Source organism: Naegleria fowleri (genome assembly GCF_008403515.1).
Source record: "Naegleria fowleri strain ATCC 30894 chromosome Unknown tig29, whole genome shotgun sequence".
Lineage (NCBI taxonomy): Eukaryota > Heterolobosea > Eutetramitea > Acrasida > Naegleriidae > Naegleria > Naegleria fowleri.
Window position 1 is genome coordinate 731,982 of NW_025407961.1, and position 21,161 is coordinate 753,142.

The 21,161-nt window shown below is 38.5% G+C and overlaps 10 protein-coding genes across 10 annotated transcripts; 6 read left to right on the forward strand and 4 right to left on the reverse strand.

Moving 5' to 3' along the window:
• Positions 1-392: 392 nt before the first annotated feature.
• Positions 393-2,384, forward strand: FDP41_002555 (uncharacterized protein; the record flags this gene model as incomplete). Its single annotated transcript, XM_044705762.1, has 1 exon — positions 393-2,384. The coding sequence occupies one exon, from the start codon at positions 393-395 to the stop codon at positions 2,382-2,384; it is 1,992 nt and encodes a 663-aa protein (XP_044563448.1).
• Positions 2,385-3,235: 851 nt separating this feature from the next.
• Positions 3,236-6,168, reverse strand: FDP41_002556 (uncharacterized protein; the record flags this gene model as incomplete). Its single annotated transcript, XM_044705763.1, has 6 exons — positions 3,236-3,429; positions 3,520-4,070; positions 4,143-5,001; positions 5,064-5,256; positions 5,310-5,606; positions 5,734-6,168. The coding sequence occupies 6 exons, from the start codon at positions 6,166-6,168 to the stop codon at positions 3,236-3,238; spliced, it is 2,529 nt and encodes an 842-aa protein (XP_044563449.1).
• A 631-nt stretch (positions 6,169-6,799) lies between these two features.
• Positions 6,800-8,230, reverse strand: FDP41_002557 (uncharacterized protein; the record flags this gene model as incomplete). Its single annotated transcript, XM_044705764.1, has 1 exon — positions 6,800-8,230. The coding sequence occupies one exon, from the start codon at positions 8,228-8,230 to the stop codon at positions 6,800-6,802; it is 1,431 nt and encodes a 476-aa protein (XP_044563450.1).
• A 315-nt stretch (positions 8,231-8,545) lies between these two features.
• FDP41_002558 (uncharacterized protein) lies at positions 8,546-10,612 on the forward strand (the record flags this gene model as incomplete). The annotated part of the gene is made up of 1 exon (XM_044705765.1): positions 8,546-10,612. The coding sequence occupies one exon, from the start codon at positions 8,546-8,548 to the stop codon at positions 10,610-10,612; it is 2,067 nt and encodes a 688-aa protein (XP_044563451.1).
• A 31-nt stretch (positions 10,613-10,643) lies between these two features.
• FDP41_002559 (uncharacterized protein) lies at positions 10,644-11,135 on the forward strand (the record flags this gene model as incomplete). The annotated part of the gene is made up of 1 exon (XM_044705766.1): positions 10,644-11,135. The coding sequence occupies one exon, from the start codon at positions 10,644-10,646 to the stop codon at positions 11,133-11,135; it is 492 nt and encodes a 163-aa protein (XP_044563452.1).
• Positions 11,136-11,365: 230 nt separating this feature from the next.
• FDP41_002560 (uncharacterized protein) lies at positions 11,366-12,127 on the forward strand (the record flags this gene model as incomplete). The annotated part of the gene is made up of 1 exon (XM_044705768.1): positions 11,366-12,127. One exon carries the CDS (start codon positions 11,366-11,368, stop codon positions 12,125-12,127), a length of 762 nt encoding a protein of 253 aa, XP_044563453.1.
• Positions 12,128-12,153: 26 nt separating this feature from the next.
• Positions 12,154-13,134, forward strand: FDP41_002561 (uncharacterized protein; the record flags this gene model as incomplete). Its single annotated transcript, XM_044705769.1, has 2 exons — positions 12,154-12,768; positions 12,871-13,134. The coding sequence occupies 2 exons, from the start codon at positions 12,154-12,156 to the stop codon at positions 13,132-13,134; spliced, it is 879 nt and encodes a 292-aa protein (XP_044563454.1).
• Positions 13,135-13,444: 310 nt separating this feature from the next.
• On the reverse strand, positions 13,445-14,691 carry FDP41_002562 (uncharacterized protein; the record flags this gene model as incomplete). Its single annotated transcript, XM_044705770.1, has 2 exons — positions 13,445-13,949; positions 14,360-14,691. 2 exons carry the CDS (start codon positions 14,689-14,691, stop codon positions 13,445-13,447), a joined length of 837 nt encoding a protein of 278 aa, XP_044563455.1.
• A 128-nt stretch (positions 14,692-14,819) lies between these two features.
• FDP41_002563 (uncharacterized protein) lies at positions 14,820-17,687 on the reverse strand (the record flags this gene model as incomplete). The annotated part of the gene is made up of 1 exon (XM_044705771.1): positions 14,820-17,687. The coding sequence occupies one exon, from the start codon at positions 17,685-17,687 to the stop codon at positions 14,820-14,822; it is 2,868 nt and encodes a 955-aa protein (XP_044563456.1).
• Positions 17,688-18,191: 504 nt separating this feature from the next.
• FDP41_002564 (uncharacterized protein) lies at positions 18,192-20,222 on the forward strand (the record flags this gene model as incomplete). Its single annotated transcript, XM_044705772.1, has 1 exon — positions 18,192-20,222. The coding sequence occupies one exon, from the start codon at positions 18,192-18,194 to the stop codon at positions 20,220-20,222; it is 2,031 nt and encodes a 676-aa protein (XP_044563457.1).
• Positions 20,223-21,161: the final 939 nt, after the last annotated feature.

A 21,161-nucleotide genomic window follows, 5' to 3' on the forward strand; every position in this document is an offset into this window, starting at 1 on the left:
GGACAAATTTGGAACATGTTGAAGGAACTGTGAACAAGTTTTACAGAAATTTTTTTCTCAAAGGGTTTTTTGATGTTGACTACAGAGCTCTGTAGTACTGGAATGACTCTTCTTTTGAGGCTTGTAGTATTCTTCTTTTAAGACTTTTGTGTTAAGGGACTCTTAAAGGATTTTTGAGGAAAATTTTAAAGAAGGTATTGATGTCACATTGGATATTCATGAACAAAAGAGGAATTTCAAAATTCATGACGTCGCACCAACATCCATATTTTCATCCGACGAGCAATTTTGCGTAACAGTTTACGTTCGTGATGCCACAACAGCCGGATGACATCTTTCGACGAACAACAACATCAAAAAAACATCCGCTTTTGAGAAACCATTCAACACCAATGCTCTACGAAGAAGAACAAGAACCTCATCAAGAAAATTCCTCCATTCAAAAGTTGCCATCTCTCACACAAACCATTCAACACATCCTCTCCGACCTCATTCATTCCTATTCTTCTTCTTCTCATCATTCATGTACCGATGATGATGATGAAAACAAGAATAAAAACAACAAAAAAATAGGACAACAACAATTACCACCCGGATTGCCCGATGCCTTTTTTCATACGCTCCAACACAAGGTACACTTTCATTCCCCGATGGGCCATGAGGTTCCCATTCTGCCATGTCCTTTCAAACAACATGAAGCCGTGAGTGTGTTGAAGGCAATGGAAGGAGTGTTGGCTCGTCTCATTGCTACGGAACGTGGTCTCGTTTCAACCTCTTTTCCTTTTAACAAGAACCAAGAGGATGAAGAGCCTCACAACAACAACAACCTCCTCAAGGAAATAGGCAATAATACCTCTAGCACGAATAATAATAACAACTCCAACACCACCCGTCCCATTGTAGTCAATCTAGATAGAGCCTTACTCTATCTCAATACCGTGGTGTGGGCCTACGCTGAAGATCCCACGACCATCATGAAGGCTCTTCCGAATACGGATTATCATTCCACGTTTCCTCCTGGAAATGTATGGCGTTTTGCCTCTACCAACATTTATCAATGCAAAGATGGACACTACTATCATCTGCATGGTTCTCTCAACGCAACTCCTACTTTTGAAATGTTGAAACTTCCTCCTTTTCTTCAACCATTAGTAATAGATCAGAATTCTTCTTCTTCTTCTGTGGAGGAGGCGGCACAGACCGTCTCTAAGATCACGGATCAAGAAGCCTATGAACGAATTGCTCAAGTCATTCGGGGAGAGTGGAATTCCGATGAAATTGAATGGACGGCGAATGAGCAGTACAGACAAGCTGGAACTCGATGTTGGACGCGAGAGGAATTTCTGGCAAGTGAACACGGAAAAATCATTCATGAAAAACCATTGTGGGAGGTGGAGAAGGTCGTGTTTGATAAGGTTGAAAAACCAAAACCTTTCGATTCAAACAATGGTGAAGAAATTTCTGACAGCAAGTCAGAAGAACACAAGAGTGTGAAACGGATTTTAGAGGGAGTGAAAGTGTTGGTCTTTGGTAGAGCGATTGCAGCTCCTGCCATTGGTCGTAATTTGGCAGAATATGGTGCTCATGTGCTCAAAGTAATTGGTCCTCAGAATCCAGATGGATCTGTCTTTCAATTGGACAATGTTGGCCAACATTCATGTTTTTTGGATTTAAAAACTGAGGAAGGCAAGAAACAAGTCGAATCTCTCATTATGGAGGCAGATGTGTTGGTACAAGGCTATCGACCTGGCGCTTTGGAAAAATTAGGTTTTGGTTTTGATCGAGTGGCTCAGCTTGTTCAATCTCGTGGTTATGGCATTGTCTATGTTTCTGAGGATTGCTATGGAACAGGTGGACCATTGTCACATCGTTCTGGATGGCAACAAATTGCAGATTGTTTTTCGGGCGTGGCATGGGCACAAGGAAGAGCTTTGGGATTGGAGGAACCAGTGATTCCCTTGTTACCAATTTCAGATTATTGTTGTGGAGTGATGGGAGCGTGTGCTGCATTGGATGGATTGTATCGTCGATGTAAATATGGAGGATCTTATTACATGACCACTTCATTGACCAAATACAATGATTGGTTACAAGAGTTGGGCATGTATCCAGAGGAAGTGGTAAAGGAGTTGGTTCAATCTTTTGGAGTTTCATACCGTTGCCATGACAACATGATGGCTCAAACAACCAAAACCCTCGGCGGCTTGGTGAAGAAAATTCCACAAATAATGGTGGGAAATTTTGGCAAATTTGAAGAGACACCTTTTGGAATTCCAGTCAAGTATTTGAAACCTGTTATTTCGATTCGTGGCACGGTGAATGAGTTTTTGTGCCCTCCAAGACCGCACGGATATGATAAGCCAGAATTTCCAAAATACCGATAAAAGTATAAATTCATCAGAACATTGTTTTACATCTTTGTTGAATAAGGATTTGAAGAAGATTTAAATCTTCGGAATGAATTGTGTGTATGAAACCACTCTTCAACTCTCAGCAAGTGGATTCTTTCATGGGACTCTTTGAAACATTTCTTGTAGATAGGAATTTATGGTGAGAGAGAGTTGGAAGTGTATTTGTTGTTGTAATGTTTGTGTACCGAATGAAACCTTGCCTTAAGTTTCTCTCGCAGCTAAGTTTTAATAACACAACCCAGTTGAAGTAAAAAGAATAAAAAACGGCTACAGCACCGCAGGTTCCCAAGTTGTCTCCAACCTCAGTACTGATGCAGCTCGACGATGCTTGACTTCTCAAATCGGACGGGATGAGGTGCATTCATCGTGATATGGCCGTAGCCACTCACATCCCTTAATTGCTTCTTTTGATTACTCTCTTACCATTGATTCGCTGTTCCCTTCATCGAATCCTCGAACGATTCACGAGATTGAATGTCGAATTTTCGTGAACCACAAAATAAAGCACCCATCGAGTGTGGTGTGAAGCCAATCTTTAAAATCAAGAGTGCATGTCTACTAGCCATTCATTGCTTGCATTTCAATTTGATACTCTGAAAGATTTCAATCAGGTATATGTTTGGCGTGAAACACATAAACCTCCGCATACAAGGCTGAATAAACAATTATCGTCTGACTATCAAACGGTACCTGTTGCAATGAATCAATTTTCATGCACAACGATACAAAGTCATCCATACATTACTCTTTTTCTCATACTATTCACATGCCAGTTTTATTTTAATAAGGCCCTTTGTAATTTCATATTCACGTCTTGCGTTGTTCTAATGATGTAGCAACTGCTCGCACAAACGAATCATGTGTTCTGCAGGTTTATCATTCGTGTTGCTCTGATAAAATTCTTGGAACATTTCTAATGCACCTCTGTAATCCTTTTCAAAGTACAACTGACATGCTTGATTATAAGAATTCCATTTGTTCTTCTTTTGTTGATCTGCCAATTCATACATCCACTCATCTTTTTTCACAACATTTACGTTTCAAACAAGTTTTTAAAAGACCATGTGTTTGTGTTAAAACATTTCACCTTTTCAAAATGCAAACCTACCTTGTGAAACAGTTAAAGAACCTCCCAATTCATAAACCTTTGTGGAATGTTGTGGAGGCAATTCTTGATTCGAAGTAACAGACACAATGAATGTATCATCTACGCAATTCTTTGTGTCGACAAATCTTGTTTGAAATAATTTGGAACACACTGAATTCACTTTTTCACAACACACAATAGAAATGTCCAATCTCTTCGACACTTCAATCAGAGATGCCAAATTACTCTTCGAACTGCTCATAATTGTGAAATTCTTAAAATCATTCGAACCAATATTTCCACAATAACATTCTTGAGAGATGAGTGCCAATCGGAAATTCATCGCATCGTAAAGATGAGGTTTCTTTTTGACGAGATCATGATTTTTCCATTTCATGTATTTCACAGAGAGAAGCTTGTCATGCAATTGTCGAGAGACTTGTGACGCTTTTTCTTCGTGATTGGATTGATTGGAAGAGGCATTGAAAGCAATAGTGATGGAATCATTTTCAATGGAGGAAATGTGACCTCCAGATAATCTTGAAATGCTATTGAGTTGATCGAACACATCGCTTTTCAAGATTTTCATGGTTGTAAAGTAAACAAATCGTTAACACACTCATTCAACCATTCAAAAAACTTACCTTAATAACAACACAGTATCATACGGACTCATCGCATGAATCCACTCATTGAGTCCATCCAAATGAATTTCCAACAATGTAACTCTTCGATGTTCCATATATAATGAAAACTTGTTCACATTCTTCTTTTTCGATTCCACTCGATGATACGAAGAGTTTTCGATCGATTGTGAACTCGATCCAGAATCACTCTTTTCACTTCCTGCCACTGAAGGTCGACGATGAGAGGTGGTACGATGTTTCATGGAAGATCCACCCGTAGAGTCTGTTATATCTTGTGCATGATTGTCAGTACCATTTTCAGCATTTTGAGAATTCTCAATTTCAGATAGCAAGTGAGCTGGAATGAAACTTCTGTACAATTTCATGCGTTGAACCATGCTCATGAAATGTTTTTGTAATTGTTTCACTTCTGAGAAGGCACTTTCCTTGAGTTGAATTTTGTCGAGATCCATTTGAGCCACATTCTCAAATAATTGAATTAAATGATAAAAAGGTTTCACAATTTTCAATGAAACAAACACTCCCAACACAATACCAAACATGACAATGAGAATACTTCCAAATATGGAAGAAATGATGGCAATCATTGTGGAACCAACATAATTCCATTGAGGCATTGCCAAGACAACTACCCAATCAATGTAGTTTTTCGTGCACATTCTCTCGACCATGATGTACATGGAGGAGGAAGTGAGAACAATCATGGAATTGCATGGAATTTGTTTCCAGTCGTTTTGATAGGCAGAGAGAATGGTGTTTCCAATCGATTGTACTCCAGAATCGTTTACGGTTTCAGTGGTTTTTCGATTGAGACTGCCATCAGCAGCAAATTCAGTAATGACCACATCGCTGTCAACTGTCGTTAAGGTGTGAAGATGAATATTCGACCTTAAAAGAAATGTGACCTGTCATACTTACTTGCAATTAACAATGCAGTTTCAGTCTCAACAATGAACCCTTTCGAATTTGGAATTGATTTTGTTCGATTCTTCAAAAAGTTACTAATGGTTGTCACTGTTAAATCCACTGCATAATAATACGTGAAATTGTGAGGTGATAACAATTTGGCGTTTTTGTCAACCACACAACTCAAAATGGTAATGAACACATACTAATCGAATGGAAATGCATGGTCGATATGTCACTTCAATCTCTAATACTTACTTGTGGCATGGCAATTGATCCATAACTCAAGGTAAATGCTTGTTCATTGGGATGCTTGTCACACGTGTCAATAATCACTGACAAATCAAAAGTGGCCATCGTTTCGTCTGGAGTGAAACCTCTGTTGCAATAATCATACTCTGAAGAATTGTGACAATAGTAAACAGTTTGAATTTCAGGAGTAATATTGAAAGTGGCTGGCATGGTATCTGTCCACAAAATAACACCAAAACAATAATTTAATGGATCTCCAACGTATCCTGAAATGATAATTCCTTCTTGATATTTCAAACCACTCTAATGTGTATTATAACATTGAATTTCATGTTGTATTGCCATGAAAGCATTTTGTGTCAAAATCATGTCCATCAAATAAAAGAAATCAAAACTATATTAATCATAAAGTTGTTCAAATTAAACTTACCTTATAAGCACTGTACATTTTACGTTCAGATGTTTGATAATCATACATGGAAAAGTGATCTCCCACCAATTGTTGTTTCACTGCTTCATTCGCAATGGCAACTTCTCTCAATGTTTGATCAGCATAATTAATAATACTTTTAAATTCACCATCTCTTTCTGAACTACTTAAACGAAAGACCGTTGGAGCAAATGAACTAATCCAAGTGGCAGACAAGACAATGACTCTCAACAAGATGAGACTTGAAATGAGGAGAATGAGACAGAATTTGATGGAATGAATGCATGACATGTTCATTGTGAACATAGATGCATCAGATAAGGAATGTTCTGAGGTGAGAGTGTTGTAGGGAGAGTTTTCATGATCGTCATTGTCGTTGGTGGTGGACTCAGACTCTTCAGTTGGAGTGGGATGAATTCTCTTCAATAGAGTCATTGATGTTTGAAGGGAGAGTTTGATGCCAAGGGCACAACGTCAGTCTGAACGAGGTAAATATAGATATGAATGTATGTGTGTATGTGTGGATGACAACAATGTGTCTTGGCACAGTGATTGATTTGAGGGAGTTTTTTTGATTTTTGCATCTTGCCACATGACATCAAGCCATCATTACCATTTCAAATCTCGTTTTTACGAGCTCTATCGGTATTAACACTTGCGGGTAAATTTCATTGTTAACATGGTACAAAAAAATTGACGTTTCATGAAGAGTGAAGAGATATGGCATTGTAATGGCTTCAATAATCATCAAAGTTTCCTCATCGTGTATGATGTCACTTTGAACTACGTTAGAGATTGTTAAAACCATCTCCATGAAAATACAACAATTCAATTGTTCAGTACAACCCATCAAAGTGTTCAAATGTCCTTAATACCATTGAGCTGCGAGTAGAAATAGATATAACCAAAATGGCATTCTATTGCACTCTTCATCAATTATGGCTGCTGTGTGTCTTATTATTTCAATCATGATTAACAAAATCTACAACATGTCTATTTTCATAAATAGTAAAATCAATAAAAATGTTCATTCATAGATCCAAACATGTTGTTGGCATGTCTAGAGCTATAAAAAGTTTTTCAAAGAGTCCATGGAATTCAATGACTTGAACATGGTTTCTTTCAGTAATTCCATCATCTTGTTGACCATTCCATCTTTCCATGAAATGGCAATATGAGCATTTCCATTAGGATCATACAAAAAACATGTTCGTCCATCTTGCTCATTCACCACAAAATGTCCTCTCACGTAATTTAAGAATTTTCCTGTAAAGATGGCTTCATAGGTTGTAAGAGCATCGTGAGGACAAGTTCCATTAATGGGTTTATGAAAAGAACAAGTTCGATGTTTGAGCCAAACATCCAATAGTGTTCCCACAATGTGAGTCGCTCGTAAATAATTTTCTTGATATTCCTCTACAATATTGTCATTCGAGTAGGGATCTATTCCTCTATGAAAGGAAAGACTTTTCATTTTGTCAACAACTGATCCCTCGAACCAAACGCTATGAGTCACCGTGTGTCCTACACAATAGAAATTAAATCCTGCTGCGAACACCATGGCAGCTGCATACTGATCTTGTCTTATATTATGACATGAATGACAATGATATTCCTTTCCTTTCTCAAATACTTGAGGAAGATCAGAATCGACAGGAACCACTCCACCACCCATAAACACGAGTTTTTTCAAAAGTTTTGGTAATTGAGGATTCAATTGGAGAGCCATGGCAACATTGGTCAAAGCTCCCAATGAAACAATGGTTAAATTTCCATTCAATTCTTGTGCTTTATCGGATATAAACTCGGCAGCTCTTCTCGAATAGACCTTCTCCAATTCATGACGATCGAGAAAACAATCTTGTTGTGCTTTCAATTCTCTAATTTCATCATCCGTCAATACACCAATTCCTTCCGTTCGAGCATGCCAACAAGGTAACACCACTGGTTCATGAATTGGATAATTGGAACCTGTGACTATGGGAATATCCAATTTGATGCCTAAATCTTGTTCATGAGCTTGAATGATTCGACGAGAAACTGCTGATCGGATTTCAACATAACCATACACGGTGGTAACTCCAATCACACGAACACATTCCGAAGGTAAATGCAACAATGAAAGAAGAGCCAATGAATCATCAATATCCGATGCAATATCAGTATCAAAGATGAGATTAATAATTTCTGTTGAAGAAACGACCTCGTGTGGAACAACTGCTTGATCTTGAGAAGGGTTTTTCATAGGACTAACGGAGTTTGTAATATTATGATGATTTTGAATCATCGGAGAAGCAGAGTTGAATTGTTGAGCTGATAGGACCTGTTCCAACGTTGTTTCATCATTATTGAAATCCTCATGACTCAACTGATGTTTAAGTTCTGAAATTCTGTCCGAAAATTTGTTTTTATTGTTTGTTGGTGGAGTCCGAGTGGATTTGGAAGATGATGATGATGAAGAGGTCATGTCCACCTTTCCTTGATGATGTTGTCCCATTTTTGTTTAATGTTAACGACATTAAATCTCTAATACTTTACAATCATTGTAAAATTATTGATCAAATATTTGTTGAGTGATGCATCTCTTCAAGGTCAATTTCAAAAAAGTCAAAACTATTTAAAAAAGACATGCAAAATGACATTCAATCTCAAGAAGAACGACTCTGAAAACTCTTTGATAAAAAGAATTGATTCTCTTCAAGTGCAGGATTGAAAAAATAGCTTCACTTTCTCTCTCAGAGAAGAGAATCACAAAGAACTTCTTTTCATCACCAACATCATCATCATCAATATAGATACAAGATCATTCAGAATGGGAAGAAAGAAGAATCATCATGGAGGAGGAAAGATTACCTTTTCTCTTGCTCAATTTCAAGGTCAAGTGCACGCAGAGACTGAATTGTTAATTTCCGAGTCTTTTGGTGGTCGTCTTGAAGAATTGGAAACCACATCAACCAAAACAACAACCATAATCACTACTACTACTACTACTCCACTTCACGGGATCGATGAGAAGGATGAAGAAGTGAATCATCGAGTTGTAGATTCTATTGAAAGGTTGAAACACAGTAACAGCACCTCCTCCGAGTGGAATGTTGAAAAGACTCATCAACTCATTGGACAATTAGATCATCATCATCATGACGATCATTATCCTTCGTACAGTGTGGGTGATTTTGCTAATCATGGTGATGGCGAACAAGATTTAGAGGCGGACCTTCGTTTAGCTCTTGCTTTACAAGAAGAAGAAGATTATGCATTTGCTTCTCATTGTGCAACGAGAGAATATGAAAAGTATCATCCAATGCGAGTGGCAGTCAATCCAGGAGGTGGCATTCAAATTGGAGGCAATTCTGGCTTTGATTTACAGCAGAGATGTACTCGAGCGAATCAATTGAAAGTCATGGTCGTGGAAGATGAAAGTTACATTCGAAAGAATCCAAATATTCAACACAACTCAACCAGGAGAAGTAGTTATAGTGGCGTGGGAGGTGCTTGTAATATGCTGTTTGATGATTATGAATTGTGTGGCGATGATGATTCTTTGTATGCCATGATGAATGGTGGTGACTTTGACGATGAGGACTATGGCGACTATGAGGAAGATGATAAGGACGAAATGGATGACTATGATGATAATAATTATGAAAACTTTTTCGATCGTATGGAAGACGATCTAGGTTTTGATGATCATCAGCAAGAAGAGTCTTCCTACAATCATACGCTTGAACCGTCGTCTGAAGTGCCGTTGACAAATAGTCAACCAGAAAGAAGCAAAAGTCTTGAAGAAACCTCAATACCTGTAAATATTAAGAAAAAGAATTCACAAGCAAGCACTCATTCAAAGTTGATCAATGCTGCAAGTCAAAGTTATGATAGTGGATCACATTCGTACGACAAGAAAAAGGAAGGCCGTCTTCCTAAAAAGAACTACTTAGAAAATAATACTGTCAATCGTGTGGTCATACCGTCACATGTGAGAAGTGCCATTCACGCCAGTGAAAGAAAACAAATTGAAAAAAAGATTAAGGAGGGTAACAAGATGGAAGATAGAGCCACTGTTGAAGGAGTTATGGACAAGAAAACTCGAATGATGCTCTACAAGTTCAGAAATAATGGTACTCTCGATTCCATCAATGGATGTTGCAGTACTGGAAAAGAAGCCAACGTTTATCACGCCACAGCAGGACAGCCATTTGAGGGAAATGTCATTGAGAATATTCCTGGAGTTTCGACGACATGTCAAGGTGGGGAAGAGGCGTCTCCCAACGCCTGCAATAATGATGATGAAAACATGTTGAGATCTGATCTTGCCATCAAAATTTACAAAACAAGTGTGTTGGAGTTCCGCGATAGAGATCGTTATGTGACCGGAGACAGAAGATTCAAACATGGCTATTGTAAAAGTAATCCAAGAAAGATGGTTGGTGTATGGGCAGAGAAGGAACTTCGTAATTTGAAACGTATGGATGAAGTGGGCATTCGAGTGCCCAAAGCTATTGCTCTCAAACAACACATTCTCATTATGGAGTTTATTGGTAAGGGTGGAAGATGTGCTCCAAGATTGAAAGATGCAAACATTCCAACCTCAAGACTCAAACCACTCTACTTGGATATTATCAAAACAATGCGAGCCATGTATCACAAGGCCAAACTGATTCATGCTGACCTTAGCGAGTACAATATTCTTCTGTACAAAGGCATTCCATATTATATCGATGTGTCACAGAGTGTGGAGCATGATCATCCTCACGCCCTAGAATTTTTACGTAAAGATTGTGAAAACATTAAGAACTTTTTCGAACGAAAAGGTCTAGGTCTGAATGAAATTTTGACCACTAAAGGAACTTTTCGACTTTGTCACCGATGTAAATATTAGCGAAGAAATCATTGACGGCTATTTGGACAAGATGTTCTCTAAAATTCAAACACGTCCACCCGTTCTAAATGAGCAGGAACAAGTTCAAGCTGAAATTTTCAAGCAAGTTTTTATACCTAGAGCCCTTATTGAAATTGAGGATCCTCTCGATCATCAATCGGCAGTCGACACAGATGATGTATTTTTCTACAAGAGTGTGACTGGAATTAATGCTGATTTGACTGCCTCGACTAACATTCCTTATGGTTTGACCGAACAGGAGATGCATGAAATCTTCGGAAAACCATTGAATGAAGAGGAGGATGACATTATAGAAGAAGATGATGGTGATAGAAATGTAGATGACGCTTCTTCAACACCTCCACATCATCATCATCAACATGACCCAAATGACACCAGCTTTAAACATGATCGCAAAGAATGGAAACAATTTGTCAAGCAACAGAATCGAGAGAGACGACAAAACAAGACACCTAAAAAAGTGAAAAAACAAATCCTCAAACATACCACCAGAAAGCCTTAATTGATTAAATATTTATTATTCTGAAATTTCAATGAATCATTACCGCAATATAATTGTTCCTCTGGACTGCAACAGCCCACAAGTCAACACCGATGCCAAAGTTTTTAAAAAAAAGTAACGGCTGAGCGGAAGCTCCTTCGACTCCAACCTTAAGGCCATCCCTTAAACACAGTTCATCGTGTAGTTTATCATTCCGAAACGATTCAATCACCGAAGGAATTAAGGCGGCAATGAAGAGTCAAGAATTCATCGAACAAAAGGCCTCCATCCTGAAAAATCATCACCACCATCAACATCAACATTCAAAATCATCTTCTTATGAAAGCGCATCAAGAGAAGACTCAAACCAAGAGGGAGATCATTCCGATTCCAATCTGAGTGAGATTTCTTTGGATCTTCATTCATACACCTCGGATGATTATTCCTATCATCATCAAAGACATGTTTCCTTTCAATTGGAAAATGATGAAGAAGTGAAGGAGGATGCTCAACAAAACCGTTCTGAGAAGGATCACCACTACCGTCCTCCTTCTCTGAATGATCTTGCATCAAAGAATGTTGATACAAACACTCGTGATTATCCGACTTTCTCACCTCCAAGACTGGTTCTATTAGAAGAGCATGAAGAGGACATTCGACCTGTTCTCTCCTCTCCTTCTCCACAAGCGATTCAGTCATCACGGTCAGGAAGTCAGACCCAAAATCAACTCTCTGCCTCACCAAAAAAGCACTCTTTAAGGTACAACAATTATCAACAACCAGCAATAAGGCAACAGCAAGAATTCCATCCACCAAATACGGGGACTACTGCTGCCTCTCCCTCTTCTTCTCCTTCTTCCTCCTTCACAGAACCATCGAACAGACTCCGAAATCATTCTGCCTCCTCTCCGAATCTGCACTCTTCGTTCTTGATGAACAATAATCCTGTCACGACCTCTTCATTCATCTTGAACACTTCCATGACGAATGAGGAGGAATCGGGGAGATGCTAACGAGTAGCATGATGGACGATTACATGATGACCACAACACCTCAAAAAGTGGTTCCTAAACCGCCACCGATGGCAATGCCAGAAAAGGCATCTCCTCCTCCATTATTGTCATCGAAATCGAACTTGTTCGAAAAACTATCAAGTTTCAAATCTAATCTTCAATCAAAGTCACTCACGTCACGGAATGATCTCCAAGAGTTGCCACAGGTGCCACAAGAAGAGGACGAAGAAGATGGTTTTCTGAATGATATTATTTTGTCCACTCCCAGCAGTGGAAGTAAGCATCATCAGCATCATGTACATTTCAATGGGCCGACCATTCCTTATTTACCCAATTCTCATTTGCCGCCTGTATCACCCATTTCTTCCAAGACCAATAATTGGATAGAGTTGAAAATCAAAATGGATGAAATGGCCAACTCTGGTACCTCTCAGAGCCATGCGACAGAGATGTTTTTGGCAGCTCAAGAAGGAGATATCGAACTACTGAAATCCCTAATAGATGTGAAAAAAGTGAATGTTAATGCAAAGGATAAGGAAGGATATGGCCAAACAGCATTGCATTATGGATGTTGGTTTGGAAATCTAAAAGTGGTCGAATTGTTGATCTCAAGAAAAGCAGATATTAATGCTGTCAATGATGTAAGTGCTTTGAGAGTTAATAATTTTTCTCCTTTCTAATAATTTTTTTTCTTACACGATTGAAATTCCTCTTGATGTTTCTTTTCGATCATGATTTGGCAGTATAATCAAACACCTCTTCACGAAGCAACCTTTCGAGGGCAACTTGGTATTGTCAAACTTTTGCTAAAAAACGGAGCGGACAAGAATGTGACTGATCATGTTGGGGAAAAGGCGCTTGATTATGCCAAGAGAAAGAAGAATGAGGCCACAAATTTCACAACGGAGAATGTCTACAAGGAAATTATCAAAACAATTGAGAGCTATACGGCTGATGAGGGCTTGGTATCTCGTCCGAAAACATCTACATGTTGTTGTTTTCAATAGTAGTCACGATCCGTATTAATCTTCTTCAAGCTTTCTCAGTTTGCCAAAATATTGAAATAGCACCATATTAATGACTTTTGAGGCCAGTCAGAACTGTTGTACATCGTACCGTAAAACAAGAGCCAATTCCTTTAAATAAATTATGCTATATTAATTCATCGACATTCTGACAATTCATGAAAGGGTATAATTGGAGAAACATATCTCTCAGTTTTCCATTACATAATGCTCTCCAATCTAGTATTACAGGTGATTATAATATTCTTAAGATATTCAAATCTTTGTGTTTTTGAAATATAACGTGTTAATTCTAATTTTGTGTCACTACCAGTGAGGTTTTATCACCAGAAATGTCCAATCTTAAAATACTTCCAGCTAATTTGATTGTTTGTGGACACTTTAAACCTCCCTCCGTACCTCCAAATGACACCATTGAATATTTTCCTACACATAAACTCATTTCTCCAGACGGAAGTGATAGTTGCTCAACTTTTGTCTCCTGAATATTGGTTGAAGATGTAAGAATACAAGCCTTGTAGGTTTTTGTATCTCCTGGAAGAGAGTACATTAATTGCAAACCACTGTCAAGTTCATCAATAAAGTATTTCACAAGAGCCTCCGAAAAAACTACAATTACAGAGCGGAATTGTGTATGTTTTGCCGCTTCGCTCGAAAACCATCTTTCTGCTTTTTCTTCAATTTGTTTAAAGTTTTGTTCATGAGTCTTGTTTTTAAGTACCGATTGTTCTGTCAGTTTCACTTCCCATCGTTTTCTGTCGTGATGGAGTGTTATGGTTGTTCCTGCATCCGATCCTCTGATGAATGGTGTGACGTGTGCAGAATAGCAGGTGCATGGATGATTGTTTGGTGCATGATTGTTTGATCATTGTGTTGGATATGGTCGTTGTGATGAGAGGTGACATACAATGTTCGATCATGGGAACACATTTATGTCCAAAAATTCATTATTTTGAAGGGTCACATTGAAAACCACAATAGAAGATAGTATCACAATCATCATGTGATCGCCAATTCCATTCATATGTATATCGCATGAAATCAGTTAGTTCATCATCACCATGTTTTAGCAAAAACGATCGGGGTCAGTATTATATTGTTATTATGACATTGTTAATTTCAATTCAAAACAACCAAGACATTATTGACATGAATTAGATCAATCAAAAATACATTGTAGGGTGATGATGCACTTTAAAGTACTTACCTTGTGTTGAACGACTTTCCAGCTTTGTTTTGCATCTGAAAGAATTGTAACTCATTCAAAGTAGATAATACTTTGGACAAACTCTCTCTCTTCTCATCATCACCTCCTGTGAATATTAAATGATGAATCCTATGAATATTACCCGATTCTTCTGTAAATTCATATTTATTCTCGGGACAATCCAAAACAATCATTCGTCTGTTTCCGATGGTGAGTTCTGAACTTGTATTGGTTTTGATGATGCTGAGTTTGAATGAAGAGATATCAGCCTGAAGAGGCATGTTTGCAGCAATGGAAGGAGTACCAGATTCCTTGGATGAATTTCCTCCCATTTTTTTTGTTTGATGTGTTGAGATGAATGGTTGAATAAATTAATTGTTTGTCTCATTAGAGTTTTCTTCCGACTCTAATGAGATGATGATTTATTGAAAAGAGAATGTCCTAGAAGTGGTGTGAGGAATCAAACGTTGGTTGGTTGTGGCTTTGGTTTAAAGTAATTGGTGATACTGTTCAATTTCTTCTTCTTTAAAGTAGTCGTTTCAGAAGAGGATGAGAGTGTGGATGCAGCTGCTGAATGAGAGTTCTTCTCAGAGGGAAGAATATTTTCCTTATTCTCCTCTGGTCGATGATGTTCCAACTGTTCTGAGGTTGTTGTTGCTGTAGCCATGCATACATTAGGATGATCCACAAGTGAGGAATGATTGTCTTGCGTTGTAGGAGTGATGATTTCGAGATCGGCACAAGTGGTGCTTGTGGTGGCAGCTGAAGAGCTTTCTGTTGGGTTCTTTTCCTTCTTTTCCTTCTTTCTCTTTTTTGTTTCTCTCTTGGATTCTTCTTCGTTTGACTTGTTTTTCTTCTTCTTTGATTCTTTCTTTTCCTTCTGGTTGGTTTCGTCCTTCTTTCTCTTCTTTGCTTCATTCTTTGTCTTTTCAAGCGCAGGCTTTTCATCAGTCATGACTGAAGAATCTTCAACAGTTTGTTCTGGTTTCACTAACCGAGGAGCACGTTTAAAGATCTTCTTGGTATTTCCATTGGCTTGATCTTTCTTGGGTTCCTTTTTCTTCTTTGATGAGGTGGTGGCAGGCTGTGAAGATGACTGAGTCTTATCTTCAAATGAAGCACTCGCCAAATGAGTGGTAACATCAAAGGCGGGAACAGAACTTGCTTCGGCCATGATCGCATCTTGTTGTGGATCTAAAGAGATGTCTGTTGTGACAACCTTTAAAGTATCGTTGTCACTACTCAAAGCAGCTGCTGGTACTGCAGTGTCAGATGTTTTTGGAATCATGTCACTAGAAGCTTCGGTCAATGATGAGTTCGCATTGCTCATTGTTGGAGGAGCAGCATCATCCTTCTTGTTGGAAGTCTTTTTGTTCTTTGAAGAGCGTGTAGTCTTCTTCTTGGTAGACGATTGTTTCTTTGGTTTTTTAGGGCTGAAGAGAGTTTCTTCCAAGGTAGGTTGCTTAGGTTGTTTGGCAGCTTTTTCACCCCCGTTATGACCATCTTGCAACTTGGTTGTATCGGTCGAGGAGGATCCTCCTGATTCTACCTTTTTCACTTTCTTTGCAAACATGTCCATCAAGCTCAATTGCTTGCCCTGAGTCTTGTTTGGCTTTGTCTCAATATTAATTTCATTCCATTGTTTGGAGAAGAGTTTTTGTTGGCGTGTGGTACCTTTTCCAGCTCCCTTTCGTTTGGAGCTTGGCTTCTTCTTCTTTTTGGTACCGTAACTTTCATCGAAATCTTCATCATCCAAGTCCTCTTCATCGAAATTATCTTCATCTTCATATTCATATTCGTCTTCTTCGTCAAAGTCCATATCGTCTTCAGCATCATGATGACCACGAGAAGACTTGTTCACATAGCTCTTTCCGTACTTGTTTCTATTAAAGAAAGAAAAGGAGTTGACATGAATGTCGGCAGGTAATTCAGCAAGCACAAGCTCCTCATTGAATGGAACATCTGGATTTGTTTTGTAGTGCTCTTCTCGTTTCGCCTCAATGAATTGTTTTTCTTTAAGCTTGAGCTCGTATTGCATCAATTGACGTTTGAAACCATCATTGATACGATCTCGACCATCAATCTTTTCCGTGACATGTTGGTAGCAATCCTTGAGAGACATTTTGAGGTGCTTCATTCCAAATGCAATAAGTGTTGAGACACTTCTGCTTCTGCCTTCTCGACAGTGAATCAAAACTTTTCGGTCTGGATACTGATCAAGAAATCCCACAATGACGGTGATGGCGTCATCAAAATACTCAGAAATGCAAATCTCACTCGAGTCCTCAATGGAGATATTATGATAAATAATGGGATGATTCAATTTTACCGTTCGATACACTGGAACGGCTTTTTTACGGCTTGGATTGGTCAACTTCTTGGAAGAAGATGACTTCTTCTTTGAGGAGGAATTTCTTGAGGATCTTGACGGTGTTGTTGATTTCTTGCTGTTCGGTGTTGCAAATTCTTCGTGCGTATGAGTGACATCGGTGATGGGTATCCCAGAGTTAGAATTGGACTCAGAAACAACAACAGAATCGAGCGTGTTGGAGCTGAAGGAGAGTCCTTCACTCATGTTTGATATTCTACTGAACTCTTCTTCAGATCCAAGTGTGGCAAAGTAAGAGTTAGAACCAGCTCCACCAACACCATTGGACATGACACTTTCAGAATCCAAAAGCATGGGATCTGAAGAGGCTGAAGAGACCAAAGAGAGCTGACTCGAGGAATACCTCGAGTTTTCCATCATCTCATTGCTTGCAGAAGAGGAAGATTGAGAAGGAACGAGTAAATAATCAGAGACTGTGGTTGAAGTGGTCATGGAAGAACCGTGATGATGTTGCTCAACGTTCACCAACTCACAGTTCTTGTGATCCGATAAGGTGGTCGTGAGGCCTAGAGGTGAATTTTCTTGTTTCTTCAATAACGAGCAAGGAGGAAGAAACGGTGGATTTGTTGGGTCAGTTGGGTCAGTTGGTAGGCAACCAACAACGAGCTCATCTTCCTCATCAAAGGTGAGCGTGCAAGAATGAGAGGATGTTTCATCAACGAGAGGTGTCGTTGTTGTTGTAGCCTTCTTGGGAGTGATGTTTTCATCTTGTTCATCAAAAACCAATTCATCCATGTCGTGGGAGGATTGAGAGAGACTTCTCATCATCTCGGTTTGTTCATGTTTTCGTAACTTGATTTTGATTTCAGTCTTATTCTCAAAGTGGTTATCAATGTTATCGGTTACGTTAATGACAAGACCAATGTTTTGTTCTTTGAAGAGGTGAATATCGCAGGCATCATCTTTGTTTCCGAGTAGAATTCGATCAAATACTTCCATGGTGGTGGTGAGGAGTAAAAATTTATATCTTTAAATGTTGATTGGAATTGTGAGTGTTAGGAAGAGGGTGTAATGATATGTGGTTCGGATGATTTATAGGATTATTACACAGATGGCATGTGTTGGTTTCAATCGGATCGAGAAAACAATGGTAGAAATATAAATATATTGCAAGGTGGTGTGAGTAGAGGGAGCAGTAATAGGAGATTTAATCGTCGTGGGAAGGAGATGATTCGTGTGTGTGAGTGGAGCAACCTTTTAGCAATATTTTATTGTTTGTGAAAATTTGAATTTTTGTATAACGGTCAGAAAAGGCGGAATGGTGTGAAAACGAACAGTGGCTCCTCATCGTTTGATTCCTGGCAATTTTATATTTTACTACCTTTCCAAAAACAATCCAAAGAACTATTGCCAAAGGATTTTGAAGATCGAATCAAGTTCGAGACTTCTTGACCAAATTCGACACAAATTTCAACGGATATCAAGAAACAACCCTTTTAAAAAATGCTTGGAGAGGTACCGAGAGGTTCCTCTTTTTTCTCATCGATGTTATCATCTTCCTCTGGGATACACCCGAACCAGAACAACAACAACAACAACAACGGTGGAATACAGTCATCATCGTCCTGCTCTGAACCTTCATCATCGGTGCAGTGTTTGCACCATTTCTTTTCCTCCCTCCTTTCTAAAACACTGAATTCTCTATTGTATGAAATTCAAAATACAAACCACTTCTTCGGATCCTTATTCTCTACGGCTGGCATTCCAAATTCTGTCCATGAAAGTTCCGAAACTCATCACAACAACATTTTGAGTGCTACTACTACTATTACGGCCAATACACAACTTCCACCATCATCACCATCTTCAACACTAACATTGCCTCTTGGAAATACTCAGTCTCTCTTTTCCATCATCCATTCATCCTCATCGGGTTCATTGTCGTCCTCATCACCATCATTCCTTCCACAACAACAAAATAACCATCCCTCAAGCACGATCATCACTCGTCTCTCAGATTTGTACATTCCTTTCAATTTTACCAATAATACCTCTACCACCACACAATCACTCATGATTGCTGATTCTGTTCTTGAATATGTTGGAGTTGGCTTTTGCGTGCTTCTACTCCTATTTTATTTGATTCTACTCATTCTCCTATTGAGGAAGAGGAAAAACTTCTTCTTGTCACTGTGGCCCTCTAGAGTTTTAGTTTTATGTGGAGTAATTTCACACTCGTTTTTTAGAATTATTGGATTGCTATCTCAACAAGATTGGTGGATACAAATTCGCAGTGCAAACAATTTACAGGATTCTGTCAGCATGTCAAATAATGTACTCTGTCGAATCTCGTACCCTCTAGAGTTTATATCACTAGTAACTGCATTGAGTGCAGTATTATTTATCATTACGCATAACCTTTCACCTAGAAAGAAACTGGATCGCTCTGCCTCAATGTACACGAGAAAGACATCCGTTCATAATGGTGTTCTACACTCAGCTGGTACCACAGGTGGAAGTGCTGCGTCATCTTCTCATCATCGGCGAAATCCCTCTGTGGTTGACATTTTGGCACATGAAGATGTCGACGACGCAGTCGACTCGGAAGCATCGTGTCAACACGAAAGAACACACTCTCTCACTGGGACCACTATTGAGGACGGTTCTGTAAAACCTTTACTTCGATCACATTCCACATCGAAAAGCATTTCTGAAGTTCGCCCAAATGCCAGAAGAAACTCAGAAGCTAATGCTAAACATGCTTCCTCACAAACTGACCCTAGTATTCAAATGATTGAAACCTCCGTGTCACCAAGGTCCAACTCATCAAAGCATAATGGATCAGAGCACAATAATGGACATCATTACTCTCACTCAGCTGTAATGACCAAGATTGATAGCGCTCCATTGATTCAACAATTTCAAAAAACAACTCCAACAATCAATATTCAAAAAGACAATAAGGCAATCATTGCCAAAACACTTATCATTGTGGGACTATTCGTTTCAATTCAAATTGTAGGAATTATCATTGATTTGGTTTTAACTTACATGATTGGGCATAATGGTTTGGAGTTTCTCTTCAACCATGTCACTCGATCGACTGGTTATTGTGCCCTTCCAACTTCTTCACTCATTATTCAAGGACTATTTTTCTTCCCATATTTTATTGCTTTTAATGTTTATAGCGTGAGGCTTTACAAAAAGCTAGTGAATAAGCGAATGAGACGAAAAATTTTGGCTTGCCAAATTGTTGTAACTTCACTCTTTATAATTTTTGGACTTTTAGGAAAATCAGGAGAAGCCATTTTCACAATTTTACAATCCATTGACACCGATCAAAGTTTATTGTTTGATGTTTTAGTGAGATTATTTGGGGTGGTGCAATCACTTGCATGTGACATTCTTATTTGTTTATTCATCATTGTGTATTTTGTGGTGCTTCCTCTTGCAGACTCTATGAAAACCGATAACTTTTATTCCAAGCACGTGGTTACTCAATCAAGTCCCTCTCAATCTCACTTGAATGTATAGACAATGAATTATGAAGCAATTAAGAAAATTATTCTCATACTTTATACTCGTGCTTTAATAAGACAATTAATACGGATGATTGACAATATTCGCAAGGTTTTGCGTGTTCTAAATTTATGCAAAGATGCAGAGAAACAATTTTCATGTTCTCTAAACAAAGATACAGAGAAACAAAGGCTCAGTGATAGTGTCGACACTCTCTGTTGCTGAACTTGGTGGGCATGTTAAAAATTGTTTCAAAGGTAACTAGCTAATGGGCACTTTCAGGTTCCCTATCAGCAACGATCATTGAGTTGGCTATTTTCGGAGTAATACGGTGCTTAATTACTTGAAGAGCAGTAATTTAAAGCGGGGACACCGAATTTTGTTGAGTGGCAACACTGTCTGACTTTCCTCGTAGACAGAAAATAAATAAATATAATAGCTTCAAATTATGGGATTATCTTTTTCCTGGCACGTGTTCGAGAGTTGTTGAAGATTTGTGAATATATATTTCAAACAATTATGTACAAGTTATTGTTACCACATTTGAGACCATTAATCAGACATTAGAAGAGAGGACGAACAGTTTTTTTCTTTTCGTATCAAAGAGGATAAATTCACATAAATGTCACTGTGGAAAGGAATGGATTAAAAAAGGGCTTGGTAGAAATAACCAACAACAAAAAAAATTCTTCTCTTGTGTTGTATTGTTGTTTTTTACGAATCTACGGCCTTCTCCGAGATTGTTTTGAAGCAGCACTTTTCCACGATTACTACTTGAACAACGACAACATCGCTCTGAAGAAGAATTATTGAAAACGAGAGCACACATCAACAATACTGTGTCCAAATTATTGATTCTCTTACTTTTCGTATTATTTATTATTAATTAATTTGAGATCTTGATTCGGACCTTCTCACGCCGTGAGAAGAACATTTGGCTTAATGTAAGTAGAA